The sequence below is a fragment of the Cynocephalus volans genome, chromosome 8 (assembly GCF_027409185.1).
Source record: "Cynocephalus volans isolate mCynVol1 chromosome 8, mCynVol1.pri, whole genome shotgun sequence".
NCBI classification, from domain to species: Eukaryota; Metazoa; Chordata; class Mammalia; order Dermoptera; family Cynocephalidae; genus Cynocephalus; species Cynocephalus volans.
Window position 1 is genome coordinate 37,920,518 of NC_084467.1, and position 18,997 is coordinate 37,939,514.

The window sequence follows — 18,997 nt, forward strand, 5'->3', positions numbered from 1 at the left end:
TGGTCTGGGTGTAGCTGTTAGAGAAAGGAGACAGGGAAAAGGGGCTCCCTGCCCCATAGCGTCCTGTTGAGTTTTGTTTTCTGAGAGAAAAATCATCAAGAAGGGCTGCATGATGTTTGCCCAAAATTTATTTTATAAGAAAAACTTTTTTGGTTAAAAAAAAGAAAGGAATAAAGATATGAAAGGGACTGAGGCCTGGGAGCAGTATGGTAAGCCCAGCAAGAAAGAGGCCTGGTAGTGGGTACTCCTACACTTTTCTAAAGTCTGGCCACCTGCTTGAGAAGGAAAGGCAGGAACCCCAGGGCAGGGGGTGGGGGACTGTCCTCAGTGACTGTGATAACCACTGTAACCTCCTGGCCCAGAGTTCCCAGGGTACTGAGTAAGGGGCCCAAAGGCTCTGAACCCAGCTGTGGGAATGCCTTTACTGGGCCCCATCAAGGCCTCCAGGACCTCAGTGCAAGGGAAGAAGGAAAAAAGAGAAAAAAGGTTGCAGAAAGAGAAAGAAAGATAGACTTGGTGGTTGGGGGTTCTGGGCAGCCCATGCCTCAGCTCCTGCAAGCTGATGGTACTGAGCATGGGCCTATGAGGTATGGGCCCCATCACATGGTGCTGACATAATCTGCAAAGGCCTGGGATGAGTCCCATGAGTCGCTAACCACGTGGCAGGTGGCCCGGAGCCGCCGGATGGCTTCTCTGGCTGTGACTGCATCCTGGTCCAGCCAGTTTTGGAAGAGGCGCAGGTGACCAAAGGCTCCACGGCCCCAGCGCTCCAGCCGCTTGGCGAACTCCAGAAGCCCATCTGGCTTGATGCAGTTGGAACTGGTAGGGGTGAGATGGATTAGATATCTAGAAAGCAACTAATCTCTGTATAGCCCCATCCCTGTCTCCCCCTCCCCATGTACCTGATGTCCAGCTGACAGAGAGAGGAGGACGAATCCTCTGAGAAAACATCCGCCAGGGCCAGCAGGCCAGCATTTCCTGGAGAGAAGGGGAGAAGTGCCTGTCACCTCCACCCAAGAACAGGGAACATACCGTAACCCATCTCTGGCTGGGGAGAAGCTCAGCCCTGCCAGTTCTTGAAGCCCCAGCACATAAATATTTATATTGCAATCCCCATGTTCCCAGTGCAGAGGAACATTCCTTCCACCCAGTGTGTTTCCAGCTCAAAGGCCTGGCCCCTTCCCCTCTCCCTTTCCAGAGTTCAGCCCCCACCCAGGCGGTTCCCTGGCAGCCGAAGGCCCTTCAGTGTGGAGTTGCCCTTCATAGCAGCAACCATCTCAGGCAGAAATTGGGCTGGGCGCTTCTCAAACAGACGGCAGAAGGAGAAGGTAATCTCTGTCAAGAGAGAAAGTGGATTAAAATCTAATGGCTGCATTAGGACTGGTGCTGCCCCTCTGCTCCAGGTGGCCCTAGCAGGGGGTGTGACAATTTATAGAGGCCCAGAAAGAAAAAAGAATTTGTCCATGACCCCAAGCAATCCTGGAACTAAAGCAGGATTCAAACCAGAGATCCTGAATGTTCACTTCAAGAAGGTTCTATGTGAACAATTCTCCATTTACTTCCTTCTTTCCCTCTCTATCCACTGACCACCCTCCTTGGGGGCGGGGGAGGGGGATTAGAGGCAAGTCTGTGAGGGGAGCCTGGCACAGCACGTTTATTTCTCCCCACCACTCCATTTTTGTCAGCCCCTGAAAGGTAAAAACTTTGGTGAGGCACTCTAAACGTGAGTAGTTTGGGCCAAGCCCGCGGCGCACTCGGTAGAGTGCGGCGCTGGGAGCACGGTGACGCTCCCACCGCAGGTTCAGATCCTATATAGGAATGACCGGTGCACTCACTGGCTGAGTACCGGTCACAAAAACGACAAAAATAAAGTAAAATAAATGTGAGTAGTTTCCCATGTGTAGTAGGGCGACTGCGTTTGGGACTTTCAGAAGGAAGGTCATGCAGGCTCTATATTCATTTTAAATGAAGACTCAAGGCCAGGAAAGGAACAGTGGTTTGCTCAGTTATGACTCAGGACAGGTTCTGGAGGAGGAACTTACCTTGAAGAGTCAGATTCTGTAGCAAAAAGAGCACCTCGCTCTGACAGTCAGCCAAATTCATGTCATGGAAGCTCAGCCTCTTCAGGGCTAGGTTGTATTCTGGATAGGAGGCAGAGGCCATGGGCCTTAGCTTTCCCAGAGAACAATGCTAAGTACCCACCTAGCCTCCTCCCTTTCACCGTTCTGGCTGGGTCCTACCTTTGAGTGTCTGCAACACAAGCCCAAAATCCTGGGGAGAGGCAAAGGTGGCGCTATCCAGAGACAACTGCTGCAGAGAACCTGAGGCCTTCAGTACAGAGCAGAGCAGTGGGGCTGGCTGGGCTCCCCGTGGAAATCCCATCTCCAACTGCTCCAGGCAGTTTTCTGGATGAGGTAGGGAGAGAGGATTCCAGCTGGCCATCTCTACCTCATGCCCATAGCAGGTCTTATCCTGTCCTTAAGGGGTTCACTAAAAATTTATTCATTCACTTGTCCTTGAGTGCCTACTATATGTCAGATACTGTGTTAGGTTCTTGGAATAGAGTACTAAATATGAGACTTGGTCCTTACCCTTATAGAGGTTTCAGTCCAGGGAGACAAGACTACTCAAATATAAGCAAATATAGAGTATGCAGAATGGTAGGAAAGGAGACACGCAGGAACTAAAGGAACATACAGCAAGGGGACCTAATCCTGTCTAAGGTCCGTTCTGTTCTTGGTTTGGACCCCTCTTTTGCTGACTAAGCTGCCATGGTCACTCAGCTGAGCTTATGATGGTCTGGACCCTGTCCAACCCATGGTTATCTTAAAGAATGGCAGGCTCTAAAAGGGGAGCAGATTCCTGAAAAGCCAGGAATAAGTGGTAGCAGACCTGGATTGGAAGTCCTTCCCACTTCTCCACACAAATGCACCTCCACATTTGTGTGGACATACACACATGCACGCACACGCACACGCAGTGCTTCACCTGGTATCTCCTCATCCCCAATTATGTGGCTAGGGGGCCCTGCATTCCCTGGCCCAGCAGGGTTGTCCCGCTGGCTTGGGTGGTCGACACGAATAGAGAGGACCCGCAACAGGGGTAGGGCTCGCACGATGGCACGTGTCAGCTCCAGGATGGGCAGTGGTGAGAACAAGTCGCTGAGATGCAGAGCACGGAGGCGGCATCCAGCCTGGCCTGACAATGCCCGCAGGCTGTCCAGCAGGCGGAAGATGTTAGAACCCAGGCCTATGGCAGGAAAGATTAAGTTAGGGTCATGTGGGAGTGTCAGTGAGGGTAACATTCAGAGACAACTCCAAATATTTCTACTGATTATTACCAAATCTCAAGCTTTGGATCAGATTTTGTCTCAACTACTCATCCATGTCTTGCTTTTTCTTCAGGTAGATTGAGCAAACTGAGGCCACTGTATTGGGCCATGCCCTCAAGGAACATCAGTTAAGGCAGAGTTACAAAGTAGAAGATACGATGTGGTGGGGCAGCATGTGGCTACCAGCTGAATGACAGGCCCAGAGAACAGCAGAGCTCTCTGGACTTAGGGGTTCTGAGGACTAGTTTCCTGAAGGAGCTGGGCCTTGAAGGAGAATTTTGGACAGAGGGAGAAGACACAGTTAAGGGTTACAGCTAGGAGAATACAAGGCCTGAGTGGGAGGCTTGTCTGGCTAGATGGGGACTCAGGAAACAGCTCTAGAGGGCAGGGCAGTAGAACCCACATTTTGAAAGATCCTGAAAACTAGGCTAAAGAGATTGGTTTAATCTCCTACAGGTCATGGGGAGCACCTGAGAACTTAGTAGGAGAGTGATAACGGCCCATTAAGGAATACTTTAGAAGATTCATTGGATGAGAAAGGGGCAGAAAAAGATACTCAAATCTCACAATGGAGTAGGATCCAGAAAGGTTAGGGCAGTTGCTAATGCCACAAGCAAATAATTCCTTGGAACCCACTCCTTCCCTCATCTCTTCTTGGATTGTGCAGGCTACTGATTCATTCAACTAAACTACCCAGTGTCTACTAAATACCAGGGTTTTTGTTGGAAACCAGAGAGCAGCACATAAGGCCTCATAAAAACATGAAGGGAACTAATGAAGTACATATAAAGTATGAGTACCTAAAGCCTAGTCCAGCTTACATCAGTAAAGGCTTTCCAGCTGAGTCCTAAAGAGTATATGCGGGTACTTCAAAGTTTGTGGAAAAATAAAATTAAAAGATAATACAAATCTTTCCATGAACTTTTTTTTTTTTCTTTTTTGGCAGCTGGCTGGTACAGGGATGGAACCTTGATGTTATCAGCACCATGCTCTAACCACTGAGCAACTGGCCAGCCCTCTCCATGGACCTTTTAAAGTATACTTGTAAAGGAGACAGGCTAAGAGAAGACTGATTGTGGCAGAGGGAACTTGGCATATGTAGAGGGCCGAAGGAGAAAAAGTGGCAGGTTCTTAGGAGTGAAAAATTCAATATGGCCAATGTATAAAGTAGTGGGGGTGAGGGGAGGAAGTGTTCAGGATATGACTATAGAGGTAAGCAGGGGGGTGAAAACCCAGATGACCCTGTAAGTAAAATTAAGAAGTATGGTATAAGCCACTGACAGGTTTTTGAATGAATGACAGGGTCAGATCTGCAGTTTTGAAAGAATGCTTGGGCTGCAGTACAGACAATGGATTGTATGGCAAGAGTATGGGGTCAGGAGGAACTGTTGGAATGATGGATCCAGTTGATGTCTAGAAGACAGCTGGATAAATGGTTTTGGAAATTCAGGAGAAAGATCTGGGCTAATGTCATAGAATGGACTCTTTAGCATATTTGGCCTTTGAAGCCACAGGAATAGGTCAAACTGTCCAAGAAGCGTAAAAGTAGAGTGTAAAGTGAGAGCACTCTGAGAACTCTGAACATTAAGAGATAATGTCCAGAGGAGGAAGAGAAAAAAGTCACAAGATTTCTGGGGTAGTGGAAATTTCACAAAGATAATGATTAATAGCAGCAAATGCTGGCAAGAGTTGATATAAGATGAAGACCAAAAAGTATACATTGGATCTAGTAACAAGGAGGATGTTGGTGACCTGGGTTCTCAGTGCAGTGATAGTGGTACAAGAGAGGCTAGAGTGGGCTATGAGTGAGAAGTGGAGATAGTACTGATGAATAAGCTGTGAAGAGCAGGAGAGAATACGACAGTTAACATGGGATACAGGGAGGTGGTGGTAGTTTTTGGTGGAGACCTGATTTAATGTTTAAATGTTAGGAGAGAGACAGTGAAGAGAAGCAGTGTAATTAGTGGTTTAAAAGCATGGATTCTGAAGTCAAGTGGCCTCGGTTTGAGTGTCCTGGCTCTACAATTTACTAGCTAGGTTATCCCAGGCAAGTCACTTGACATTATAGAGCTGTTTAAGGATTAAATTAGTTAACATTGAGAATACTTAAAATATCTCAGACACATATTAAGCAGTATATGAAAGTTATTACTAAAGCATTTGAGAAACAAGCTTCCCTAAGGTGGGAGGTATGGATCCAGAGCACATATGGAAGAATTAGTGTTACGACGGCAATCTCTTCCATTGCAGTGAAGGAGGAAAAGATGAGTACAGATATTGGAGGGTTTGTAGGTTAACAATAAGTTGAAGGGATTCATGTGTGAATGGGAGCTGATGTTTCAAACACAATGAGCGTTCTTATGAAGTTGGTGACCATGAATGTATAGTAACAGTCTGTACAATTGTGTATTTTCTCTAGCAGTGCTCAGCAACTTAGGCATATTACTAGATTTAGCCAAAGTTTTGCTAGCTGGGCACATGCAGGTAGGAAAGAACTGAGATCTGCCTTGCAGGTTGCTAGTCTGATAAAAAAAAAAATTGTCCCACACCTGTCTGGACAGCTGCTTTGATACTGGTGGAATACAATCCTAGCCCTGGCTGGGTCTGCATATACTATACTGCCCCCACCTTGCCTCCCATATCTAAAAGGTACTCATTCTTCTGATTCCAGCCCCTCAGGAACCTCTGCTTTCAACAATGAATCGAGCCTACAGACCTCATCTCATAGCACTGACAATCTGCCACTATTTTTGTGTGTGCCTTCTGCCCCCTAACCCCCATGAGGCACATGTGGCCACATCTCCAGCTTCCAGAACATACACCCAATTTTCCCGCTCAGGATTAGATGCACAGCTGGTGCTGCTGGGAGATCCAAGCTAACCCCTGCCTTTCTAGGTAGCTCACCATTGTAGGAGAGTGTGAGGCTCTCCAGAGACACCCAGGAGCTCAGCAGGTGGCATAGTGTCAGAGCTGCCTCCGTGGAGAGTGGAACTGTGAATAGCTCCAAGGTGGAGATGCTGCGGAATCGTTGGGAAGCCTCCAGTGCTGGAAGCCCCAGGCAGCTGGGATCTGATCCATCCAAAGCTCCACAAGCCACTTCCCCGATCTCCATCTCTTCACCATCCTCCTTTTCACCAGCCACAATAAAAACAAAGTCATATAGGTCTTCAGACTCTGCACCAGAACCCTGACGGGTGCGAGCACCCTTCTTCCCTGCAGCTCGCTTGAAACGCTTTAGGGGCTTAGGCTGTGGGGCTGAGCTCGCTGGAGCCCTTTTGGATGAGGATGTGGAAGAGGAGGCAGAGGAGGTGGTGGCTGGAGCAGAGGGTGGCCGCTTGGTGCCAGGAGCCTCATGGGAGGTGGCTGGAGGGTGCAGCTCTCTCTTAGGGTCTGTCCCGCCTGCTGTCATGCTCTCCTGTGTACTCCGGCGTGTTACCCTGGTGGCAGGTGCAGCTCTGGGCATCTGCTTGGCTTCACTCTTCCGCCGGGTAGCCATCAGGGCTGCAGCACATCGCTCAGCAGCATCTCGGCGAGGCCGGCGTGAGCCCAACAAGAGGGACCCTTCATCTCGGGATGGGGCCCGGCCTCGGGAGGCCTCTCCACAGAGGCGGCAGGGCAGGCCACCAGGGCCTGGCTGCCAGAAGCCAGCACTCATCGTGAGGATGAGGATGAAAAGAGCTGACTCAGGCACAGGCCAGGAGTACAGCGATACTTGGCTGACAGCCCCATGGTGAATGAGCTGATGCAATAGCTGTTGAAGTGACTGCTGAGCAGCCACATCAGAGAACAGCAGGTGGCGGAACTTGAGGGTGTGCAGGGAACTGGCCAAGGTCTCCAGAACCCTGCGGTTAGGCTCAGCCACCAGTTCAGTTGCACCCTGCAGCATGTTGCAGATGGTGAGCTGCCGGACATGGCGCGAGCTATGCAGAAGAGGCGAGAAGCGCTGGTCACAAAGACGCCTGTCAGATGACACATCAATGGTCCCACGTAGAACATGGGAAAAAAAGGCTTCCATAAACTTGGCTCGCCAACAGGTCACGCTCTGAAAGCAGAGAACATGCCAGACAGCCATGATACTAAGAGTGCTATTCATGAAACTACCATCCCAGTTAACTCCCTTCTAATAGCAAACTAGTATTTACTGAGCCAGGCAACATTCTAAATAATTTGTACAAATTCATTTAATTCTCACCTTTGAATTATGCATTACTATTACCCTCATTTTACAATTAAGAAAGCAGGCACAGAAAGGTTTTATCACCTGTGGTCAGAGGTAAGCAGTAGAAATCAAGATTTAAATGCAGGATATCTGGTTACAGAGACCATTCTTTTGCTATAGTGTCTCTCACAACTGAAACAGTCACTTACTCTTGTAAATTCTTCTATGTTTGTTTCTAGAATCTGATCCCAATCTTTCATTTTTACCACCACCACCTTTGTTCAGTCCCTTGTCACCTCACATCTGACCATTTCATTAGTTTGCTGTTTGCTGTCCCTGTCCCCTTTTCCCCTTCCCAAACTACTTTGTACAAGCCTACTGAATTCATCTTTGTAAAGCACTATTTTGATTACATTGTCATTCTTTAAGGCTGACTCCTCTGACAACTAAGTCTAAGGTGTTGGTACACTGTCTCATGGTGTTGAGTCTCTTTACCTGTGTTCATGTCTTATCCCAATCAAATCAGAAATTCCTAGGCAGCGGGAACCAAATCTTAGATTTGTTTTCTCCAAGGCAACAGTGCTTTGATGGATATGGGACTTCATCAGACTCTTCTGATAAGTTTAGTAGATCTCTGAATGCAAGTGATTTTCAACCTTTGGTGTACATCAGAATTTCCCATGGTGCTTTACATTTTTTCAAAATTCATATGCCAGGTACCCAGACTTGGGGACTATGTTACATCTGAAGTAAGGTCCAGGCATCTATACTTTTTAAAACCTCCCCAAGATGATTCTGATGTAGATCATAGGTTAGGAATTACTGCTACCTAACTCAAAAGGGCACACTGAAATGAAGACAGGTATCAGGTCACACAGTTTCTAATTTAAGACCATCCCCAAGTCCTTATCCTTTCCTAAGGTGGAAGCCTGCTGACTTCAATATAGGTCCCAGCTCTGCCACTCTACTCTGGAACTCTCTGAACCTCTTTCTTAATCTGTAAAATGTGGATAACAATACTTGCTCTGCAGGATTGCTGCAAAGACCAAATGAAAATGCAAGTTAAAGCATTTTATAAACTGTAAAATACAAAGCAGATATTACTACTGCTGCTGCTAATGATAATAATTAGCCTACATGGGCTACATGAAATGGACTTGATTGAGGTAGAGCCTTTTAAGCAGGGTGCTTATGTAACCTGAAGCAAAGACAGTGAGAGTCTGAGGTTCCTTAAGACTAGAGGACACTTCTCTTTGGTCCTTACCCTGCCTCCATGCATTCCTCCATACCAGAGTGACCCTCAGTTGTTAGTAGGAGCTAGGCCCCTACTGTCCTCAGGCAAAAGTTGTCATTCCCTTTGCTTTAGCTATTTGCCAACTCTGCCTGCTGTGGTAATAATTAGGAATGACTTCATGCTTGAGCTAACTGCATGGCAGCAACTAAGAAGGGCCCTGCTCACCAGCAGTAGTGCATTAGGGGAGCAGAAAAGAATACCTGGCAACCAAATCTCTGCTCATCTTGGAGTGGAGGCAGAGAGGGTACTTTATGAGTCTTTCAGGTCATACCTCATTCTGGCACCTTTCCTAAAGATTTGCTGGCTCACACCCACAGTCTTCAAAAACACTTGCAGGTAACCATAGCAAGGCTTGAACTTCACAAGGAAGACAGTCAGATGGCTGTTATAAGAAGCGGGACTAAAATCTGAATGAAGATGTGAACCAAGATATTGTAGCTGTTTCTGGCCATTAAAGGCATGTAGATTAGAGAACTAAATACTGGACCTTTTCAGACATATTGATGGTTGATGAAGACAGTGGGAGAGAGTATTTGAAGTTGGAACACCCTAGACATGCTGCCAGTGAACAGTAAGACATAGTGATCAGGAACATAAACTCCAGAGCCAGACTGCTTCAACTTGACTCCTGGGCGTGCCATTCACTAACTAACGTTAGGCAAGTCATTTCACCTCTTTTTGCCTCAGTTTCATCATCTGTAAAGTGAAAAACATAACTATATCAACATCATAGGGTTGTTGTGAAGGTTAAATGAATATGTAAAGTTAGTTATGACAGCTATCTCAATGGCTTCTTTCTCACAAATTAATGCTTGAGCAGAGAGTAGTTCACTTCATTTTATTTCATTATCACCTTTCAGAAGAATCTAGTCTAAAACATTAAAGCTGAAAAATACCTGAGAGGTCAAATTCAAGCCACATTTTGTGGACTTGTACACTGTATCCCAGACAATGCAAAGTGATTTAAATACATTCTTTTGGGTGAGGGTAAGGGAAATGCACTGCCAATGAGGTGAAGTGACTTTTGCCCACCAACACAATCTTTGAACCATCCTTAATGGGTTGGCAGCTCAGGCCCTGGTGGGAGAGGAAATGTGTGTACAAACTAGGGAGAGTTTAAAAAAAAAAAATAAATAAATAAATAAATAAATAAATACACACACACACACACACACACACAAGTGTGTGTGTGTGTATACATATTTTTTTCTTTTGTGGCTGGCCGATACAGGGATTGAACCCTGGACATTGGTGATATCAGCACCATGCTCTAACCATAAATGTTGTACTAAGTTTTTAAAGCCAGCAAATGTTCGCAAACTATGTATTGTCCATTGTTTTTCTGATAACAGAAATTATTTGTGGAAAAATAAAGAAGCAAACCCAAAATCAAGTGTAAACCAACTACGGAATATTTATGTATATGTGAATAGCTATATAGTTTTACAACACTGAGACAGTTCTGAACAATTTCAAATGCTGGGCTTTTAAAACATTATACTACCTTATATTTACATATTTTTAAATATGATTTTATTATTTTGAAAATATGGAGGTATATTTAATAATTCCTGTATTATTGAATATTTAAATTGCTTCTAGCCTTCTGATATTAAACTTTGCTATAATGACCATCTGGAACTAAATCTTCTTCAGTATCTCAATTTTAGTTTAATTTATCTATTTAGAGATGGGGTCTCGCTATGTTGCCCAGGATGGAGTGCAGTGGCTATTCACAGGCACAATCTCATTACTGATCAGGAGTTTTGACCTCCATTTCCAACCTAGGCTGATTCACCCTCCTTATACAACCTGGTGGTCCTCCGCTCCGGGGAGGTCACCATATTGGTGCCAAAGTTAGTGGAGATACCTGATGGTTCTACACTTGGTTCAATTTTTATTTATTTATTTTTTGGGTTTTGATCTTTTTTTTTTTTTTTTTTTGGTGGCTAGCCATTATGGGGACCTGAACCCTTGACATTGGTGTTATAACACTGTGCTCTAACCAACAGAGCTAACTGGCCAGTCCCTCAATTTTTATATACTTTAAATTTTAAGAAGAATTTCTAGCTAAACATTTGAATATTTTACTCAACTTTATTGTTATCATTATTATAAAAGGTACACTTCTGTTTATATTTAAGCCAAAATGCAGAATTAAGAATGGAGTAAGGTGGAGAGAAGAGGACCATGAAGCATTTTTGACAGGTTTGTGTTTTTTCCCTAAAATTTGAAAATTTTAAAAACTCTTGACAAGTTATCACCAGATTGCCCACCAAGAAAGTTAAAACAATTTCTGTTCCCACCAATAGCATATTAAAATGCAAGCTTCACTTACCCCTGGCCAACCCTAGGTATTACTTTTTAAGACAAAAACCCAATCAAAACAAGACTTTACTAATTTAAGAGGTAAAATTTTACTTTCCCATTTTTATCATTAATGAGATTGAACAGTTTTCACTTTACTGGAGATTTTTGTATACTTTGTGACTTGTCCAAATCTTTACTCATTTTATTCTACTGGGATGTTCATCTTTTTCTTATTCTCTATACCTCTTTGTTTTGCAAATATTGTTGCGAATGTTTTTTCTCAGTTTATTTACCTTTTAAAATTTGTTTATGGTGTTGGCATTTTATATGGTTAAATATGCCCATATTTTCCTTCTTGCTTCTGCCCATTTGATAATTAGCACTCTCTCCATCCTGAGATTAAATATCCAATCACCTTTATTCTTTTTTAGTTGTTTTGTGCTTTTACTTTTTACAATTTAATCTTTAATCTATATAGAAATTATTGCGCATATTATAAAGTGAGCCTGTAACGTTTTTTTTTCCAAATGGTTAACCAATTGCTAGAGAACAATTTATTGAATAATGCTTCATTTCCCCAATGCTTTGTCTCCAGAGTATCTGATCTATTCTACAGATCTCTTTATATACACCAGTACTACACAGTTTTAAATACTATTGCTTTATAAGCAGTCAAAGTCTGCATCTATCTTTCTCACCATTGTATCCCTAGAAACTAGCATATTGCCTGGAACTGAGCAGGCACTCAACAAGTGGCTTTGAATTATGAGGTGAAGGTTACTGTTGTGTGCAAAAGTGGGAAGCAGAAGACACCCTCTGGAATGGATATGCTCCAAGTCTGGACCTCTGCTTAAGGGACTGTTGGGCCACAAAGCCTGGAGCCTCCTAAATGTTCTGAAGTGCTCTGAGCCAATAAGACAGGATAACAAACATTCTTTTACAGGAAGCTTGAGGTACTGTTGGAAAAAGAAAGTTCTGTCTAAGAGAGATATTACAATCTTCATTACCTGCTGATCAACCACACTACCTGTGAAAAACTGGGACAAAGTGAACCTGATGTTTCTTTAAAGATGGCAGAAAGCCGTAACTGTTTTCTAATATTCTTGTATTCACTTCTCTTCCTCATAAGGCCTAGAATCTGAGATTTTGTTGGGCCTCAGTGTCCTCATCCTGAACTTCAAGGGTTGTAGTCCAGATCTGGAAGTAGAAAAGCTGAAAGATATGGGGCTGATTGTTACTGAACCCAGTGAACCCAGTGCATCTCCAAAAATTAAATCTCCAATTCCTGTTACTAGCTTTTTTAATTTATTTTTTTGTCATTTGGCCTCATTAACCATATAAAGCTCACTTCAACTACTACTTCCTAGTAAAGACTTTCTTGCTCCCTTCTCCCTCAGCCTCCTTGCTACCCTCTATTACACCACTTATCCTATCATATGTGATCTATTTGTTCTTATGTTTCCCCATTAAATTGATAGGACCTCAAGATTAGGAACTGTGTCTGTACTTCCAATATCTAGCATAAGATCAGGTACATGGTAGGTTTTAGTAAATGTTTATTGAACTAAATCTGTCCTGACACCTAATTATGGAGCAGCAAAAGAAATTCTGCTTAAATGAGAGCTCCAGTGATCTATATCTGAATCAGTGAATAACAGAATCTCAGGGCTAAAAGGAGCCCTAAACTTCATCTTGTCCAACCCCTTTTACAATGCTGAATTTCCTGTATAACACTCCCACGTCAAGTAGTTATCCAGACTATATTTGAACACTCACTGACTGAAAGCTTATTACCTCTGGAATTAGCTTGTTTCATCACCCATAAGCTCAGAATTTAAAAGTTTTACCTTCAGTTTTGCAAAAATGTATCCTCTGTTAGCTTCTACCCAGACCAAGTTTATTAATCCCTCTTTCATGTGACAACCATTAATATATTTCAAGATAGTTCATGTTTCCCAAGTCTTCTCTTTTTCGGGAAAAACATCTCCAGTCTTCCAAATGTGACTCACATGTTGTGGCTTTGACTTCTCTCTCCATACTCCAGGAGTAGCCTGACCACTGCAGTGCCAGGCAGGACTATCATCCCACTTGTCCTTCAGCCTATATTATATTTGCATTAGTTCACACAGTTCAGGGTACAGTCATTATGAATGGCTTCAGTGCACTGTCAACTAAACCTCAATCTTTTTTATACAAACTGCTGCTAAGCCAGATTCCTCCACCCCTTACCCTGAGGCCATGCAATTGGAATTTTTTAGATTCAGGGAAGAGTTGATTCATTCTGTTAAATTTCATTTTGTTAGATTTGACCATTGTGCCAACCCTGTCAAGAACTTAGGAATCCTGGCTCTGCCATTCATTGTGATCACTACACTTCCCTGTTTTGTGCCCCCTGCAAACATGGTGAGCAAGCAAGTCAGTGACAAATGCCAAACGGGCCAGAACCTTGTGACAAGCCATTGGGAGCCTCCTCCCAACTCCATTCCATCCCTGCTCCTGCACTTTACCAGTACCCAGCTTGTATTTGTGTGCTATTCCAGCTTTCACTGTGCAAAATTAGGGCAGTGTTCTACCTGGTACCTCAACTTACTTCCAAACTGGAAGGCCTTGTCTTCATCAGTTCATCCCAGAGTCGGCGCCAGATGGCCTGAGTGGAGAGGCCTGTAGAAAGAAATATCACACTTACTTGGCTGCTTACTGGCCATTATGAGTGAAGTACATCAGCCTTTCATGCTGTTCTCTGGGTTCACAAAAGCAATATGGCAGAGTGTTTAAGAAGCTAAGTGGTTAAGAGGCTCTAAAGATAGATTGCCTGGGTTTGAATATCAGCAAACTCCACTCTAGCTGTGTGATCTTGGGCAAGTTACTTAATTTCTCTGTACCTCAGTTTCCTCATCTGTAAAATGTAATTAATAATAGCTATTTCATAAGGTTGTTGAAAGGATTAAATTAGTTTTTCTAGGTAAAGTGCCTAGGACAGTGCTTGGCACTGTCTGGGTTGAAAAAAATGTTAGCAGTAAACAGATATGTCCAGTGAGGGGAGACAGCTTGGTAAAATAGAAAGATTAAGATTCAGAAGATCTGGATTCTAGATGTGGCTTTGCTATTAATTGTGGTATGCCTGTGTCTCACTTTCGTCAGTATAATGGGGATCATCTACTTGTTTTGTGTTTCACGGGACACTGTGAGGAATCAGGTAAGAAAGTAGGTGTGAGGGTACTTTTGAAAAGCATGAAGTTCTATGCAGGTATTGTGTGTAATATCTACCTGAAGAACATCATGGTGTCTTGCTCACAATCACTGACTGAGAAAGGAACAGACAGATACTCACCTTTCTTGAGGGCAGTTTCCTCAATCCTCTCCAAGTAATATATATTGAGCAGAGGTAAGATGCTTTGAAGTATTGGGCCTGGGAGGGCTACAAAAACCAAAACACAAAGTTTACTTCCCCCCCACCCCCCAGGGTTCCGAGCATTATTTATCCATTTGGAAAGGAAGATGGAGGGGCAGACTTCTTATTTGCCAAATACAATCTATAGAAGCTAACCTAATCTACTCCAAACTCTAGTCTATTTATCTTTAGCCACTCAGTTGGCAACTGGAATTTCAAGGGCAAGGGTGAGATAATCCCACAAAATAAAGTGATATGTTCATTTAGGAGCTGGTCAGTTCACTTTGGTCCAAGCATAAAGAGCCATTCTGCATTAAAAAGTCCCACTGAACGTGTATAATAAAAGGTCCTTCATAATCTGCCCTACTAACTTCAGCTCCCTGCTCTGCCTCTTATACTTCTGTCACACTAAACTACTTATTTCATTTACCTAACATATTACGCTGCTTTCTGCCTCTGTGCCTTTGCCATGCTGTTCTCTCCAACAGGAATGTCCTTGCCACTTTCACCATATCAACTACTCATCATTCAAGTATCACATGCTCTTTATTAAGCCTTTTCTGAATTCCCTTCTCATTCTTCTATATTGACCACTTCTATCCTTTGGGCCACCGCTATACTCTGAACTAGTACTTTCCTATGAAGAATAGAGACAATTAGTCTCTATACGCTAAATTCAGTATATCTTAAAAACAAAACCTGCTCTTGCCAACTTCTCTAGTTCTGAGAGGCATTATAGTATGGTGGCATTATAGTATACTATGAATATTAAAGGAGATCACGCTTGTAATCTAAGACAATGCCTGGCCAAGATGAACTCACTAAATGTTGGCTATTATTATCCTGTCAATAGCATCTCTGTCCTATCAAGAATAAGTCTAGGGCCGACCTCGTGGCGCACTCGGGAGAGTGCGGCGCTGGGAGCGCAGCGACGCTCCCACCGCGGGTTCGGATCCTATATAGGAATGGCCGGTGCACTCACTGGCTGAGTGCTGGTCATGAAAAAGACAAAAAAAAAAAAAAAAGAATAAGTCTAAAATCTTGGTGTATACCAAAACTTCTATTCCAGGATCTCCTTTTATCTTTCCTGTGTAATAACTGAGTCTTGATCTCCAAGAATCTAGTATAATCCCTTGCACATAATAAGTACTCAATTTGCCTACTGAATGAAAATGTTAATTCCCTATGCTATTACACTAATATAGGCCACATCACCTTTCATCTGGACTACTGCAATAGCCTAACTACTCTCCCTGACCTCAGTCTCTTGCCAGTCTCTCTGCTCTGTACTCTTGGTGATGACATTTCCCTGTTCAAAACCCTTCAAAGGCTCTCTACTACATTCAAGATAAAGTCCAAACTCCATATCCTGGCATTCAAGGTATAACACACCTTATTCTACTTAAGTTTCCTCACTGTACCCTTTTCTGCTGCCTCTACTCACTCCCCCCCTTTCCACCAGTACTCCTTACACAAAGCAATGCTAGTCCACTTCCTCTAGGAAACCTTTCCTGGCTGTTAGCCCACACTGAAACCTTCCTCCAATATAGCAATGCTTAGCGGGCCTCTTACTTGGCTCTTCTAGTAAAAGGTCTTACTTGATTCAGCTTTTTCTGTGTGACTGTTTACTTGGTCTAGGCCCACAGCAACTCTTCCTCCCCTGTCTCCTCTCAAACTGGCTGTGGGCTCAACCAGTAATAATGGTGGTGGTATGTACCGCATTGGTAGAGGAAGGGAGAACCGGGGGTGGGGGGGAGGAGATTCAGTAAACTGTCAATTGATGGTTTTGATCAGTTGGTTAAAGTGCCGTGTTGGTAACACCAAGGTCAAGCATTTGGATCCCCATACTGGCCAGCCGCCAAAAAAAAAAAAAAAAAAAAGATTGTTTTGGAGGGAAGAGGCAACACAGAATTTCCTCCAGAGCGTTAACCACTTTCCCTCTAATCTGCACCCCTCTGTTTAGCTATCCTCTCTCACAGCCATAGAAATTCTCATCTCCTATTACCCACAAACTCCTCTCTTCCTTTCTCCATTCTTGTTAAGCTAGGCTCTTTCTTGCTTTTTTCTGACCTACACCTTTAATGCGTCCTCTTCTCAACTGGGATCTCCACCCCAGTCGTCTCCCCTTCTAGCCAGGTTTGGCATCCCAGAAACTCCAGGCTGACACAGCCAGATCCTCTCTGCCTTCTTCCGTATTCCCCAGGACTTCTGAGCCCCCTCCTCAGCTCCATTGAGACTTTTCTCTCATTCCTCATGGGTCACTCTGACCTTCTCAGCTGTTGGCACCAGGCCTCCACAGTCCCCCTCCCCACACCACGCCTGAGAACTTCTAACAGTCTCTCCCCATCCCCCACCACAGGAAGACAATTGGGCCTCTTCAGTATCAGTGCCCCACTCCCACCACCAAGGGCCTCCTTGACCACTCTCCACAGCCTTGAGGCTTATTCTGGAATCACAACCCCCCAAACTCCATGCCTTTTCTCCACAACCACCTCCTTATGGTGTCATGAAATCTCCCAACCTGGGACCTCAAGCCCTCACTCCTGACCTAACCAGGTCCTTCCTCCTGGCAAAGATGCCACCACCATCCCTGAGGCCTCCTACTGGAACGTCCCCCCACCCCACCCTGCCAAGGCCCAGAGCCTCCTCTCTTGCCACTCCCTCTCCCCCAGGCCTGGCCTGCGATCTCCTCACCTTTCTGCCCAGGCCTCTGAACCCCACCCCCTCACACCACCAGTCCGTCAGGCCCAAGGCCTCCCTTCTCCCCTGTCCAGCCAGACCTGCTTCGCGGGGCCCTCACTTTCTCTCTTTCACTCGACTATCAGTCTTCACGTCGCGGACCGAGTTTCCCTCATCAGCTGCCAGGCCGCGGCCGGCGGTACCCACCCCACTGCCCAGCCTCCTCATGACCATCTGGCAGCAGGCCTTCTCTCCTCCGTTACTCTGCCCGCCAGAGTCCAGGGCCCACCAGCCCAACTGGTCGGTTCGCTCTTCCCGGCCGCTCACCCCGGCGCCCCGGGCCGCCCGCCTTCGTTGTACAGCCGGGTCGCCCTCCACCGAGGCCCGGGCCGTCGGTCCGGCCGCCCTCAGGCCTGAGGCCTCTTCACTCCTATTCGTACCAAGGCCTCTTAGCGGCGACGCGCCCCCTCCCATTCCGTCCCGTCGGTCTCGGGTCCCGGGGCCGTCGCCCCGCCTGGGGCCTCCTTGGCCCCTTCCCGCCTCTCAGTCATTCGAGCCGCTCTCGCTTGCCGAGCCGCTCCGGGGCCCCTCCACCCGCTCTCGGGCCGATCCGAGTGGACTCCGGTGCCCACCGCCCCGCCAGTCGGCTCAGTCAGTTTGGCACCCGAGGCCCCGGCCATCGGTTCGCTCCCGTCAGCCCTGGGCCGTCAGGCCGCGGCGCCCCGAGCCTTTCGGCCTCTCCCTCGGCCCCATTCCCTGGCTCTCCAATCCGGTGTTCTACCCCTGCCCATCGGCTTGGCCTCCGGAGTCTCGGAACTCGTGGTGTGCAGGCAGATACCAGAGGCCCCGGTCCGTCAGTCAGGTTAGGTGGCCCCGGGCCGGGCCTCCTTGCCTTAGGTCGGGCCTCCCAACCGCGGCCCCTGGCCCCAGGCAGCCGGGCCATCCCCGCTCGTCAGTTCGACATCCGATTCTCTCCAGCCCGGCCCAGTCTAGTGTCAGTTCGGTGCCCATGGCTCCGGCCCTCCAGTCCAACCTCTGTCGCCCGGGCCCTGCCTGCTTCGCCCCAGACTGGGCCTCCTGGCCTCGCCCCCTGCGCCCCCCAGCCAGGCCGCGGTGTGGGTCCACCTGCCCTTTAGGTCTTCTTCTTTATTCTGTCCAGCCCTGTCAGTTACAGAATTCATGCTCCGACCCAACGATCTGGTTTCCACTGCCCCGGGCTGGGCCTTGCCCTGGGCCTCCCGGCCTCGCCCCCCGCGCCCCCCGGTCGCTGGGCCGCCCCAGCTCGTTGCCAGAGGTAGCCCCTCACCCCACGACTTACCCCACACCCCGCTCTCCAGAACCCCCATATGGGCGCTCACCGCCCGCCCGCACAGCTCGAACAGGGCGGGGGGAGCGCTGGGGCCCGAGGCCGAGCTCTTCGCTGGCGCCGCCTCCCGGGACGTGGCCTCCATGGTCGTTGCCGCCGCTACCTCACAGAACCAGCAACTCCGGGCGCGCCAGGCCTCGGGCGCCGCCATCTTGGGGAGGTGCGCGAGCCCGAGAGTGGCGCCCGCGGACCGCCATCTTGAAAAGGTCAGCAGATAGGACAGCTCCATAAGCGATATGGGTAAGAACAGGAACTAAGCTAAAGGAATATCGAAGAAATTAACAAACTTCTCAAGTCTTTTAGAAACTACTATTTTAAATAAACTCCTAGATCAATATATTTTGGTCTGACGTGACTACGGAGATGTTTCTTAGCAAAGCCTCCTCAGGTGCAAATACCAGCTACCCCTATCCTCTGCCTACGGCCGGTAGTACATGCCAATCGGAGCGTGTGTTCGCGACTGTGAT

At 46.4% G+C, this 18,997-nt stretch overlaps 1 protein-coding gene across 1 annotated transcript; it reads right to left on the reverse strand.

Moving 5' to 3' along the window:
• Positions 1-110: 110 nt before the first annotated feature.
• On the reverse strand, positions 111-18,717 carry LRRC41 (leucine rich repeat containing 41). Its single transcript, XM_063105474.1, has 10 exons — positions 18,483-18,717; positions 14,426-14,512; positions 13,685-13,755; positions 6,236-7,373; positions 2,989-3,249; positions 2,241-2,405; positions 2,043-2,141; positions 1,213-1,335; positions 903-978; positions 111-819 (listed from the first exon to the last, which is right to left on the reverse strand). The coding sequence occupies exons 1-10, from the start codon at positions 18,679-18,681 to the stop codon at positions 600-602; spliced, it is 2,439 nt and encodes an 812-aa protein (XP_062961544.1). The 5' UTR covers positions 18,682-18,717; the 3' UTR covers positions 111-599.
• Positions 18,718-18,997: the final 280 nt, after the last annotated feature.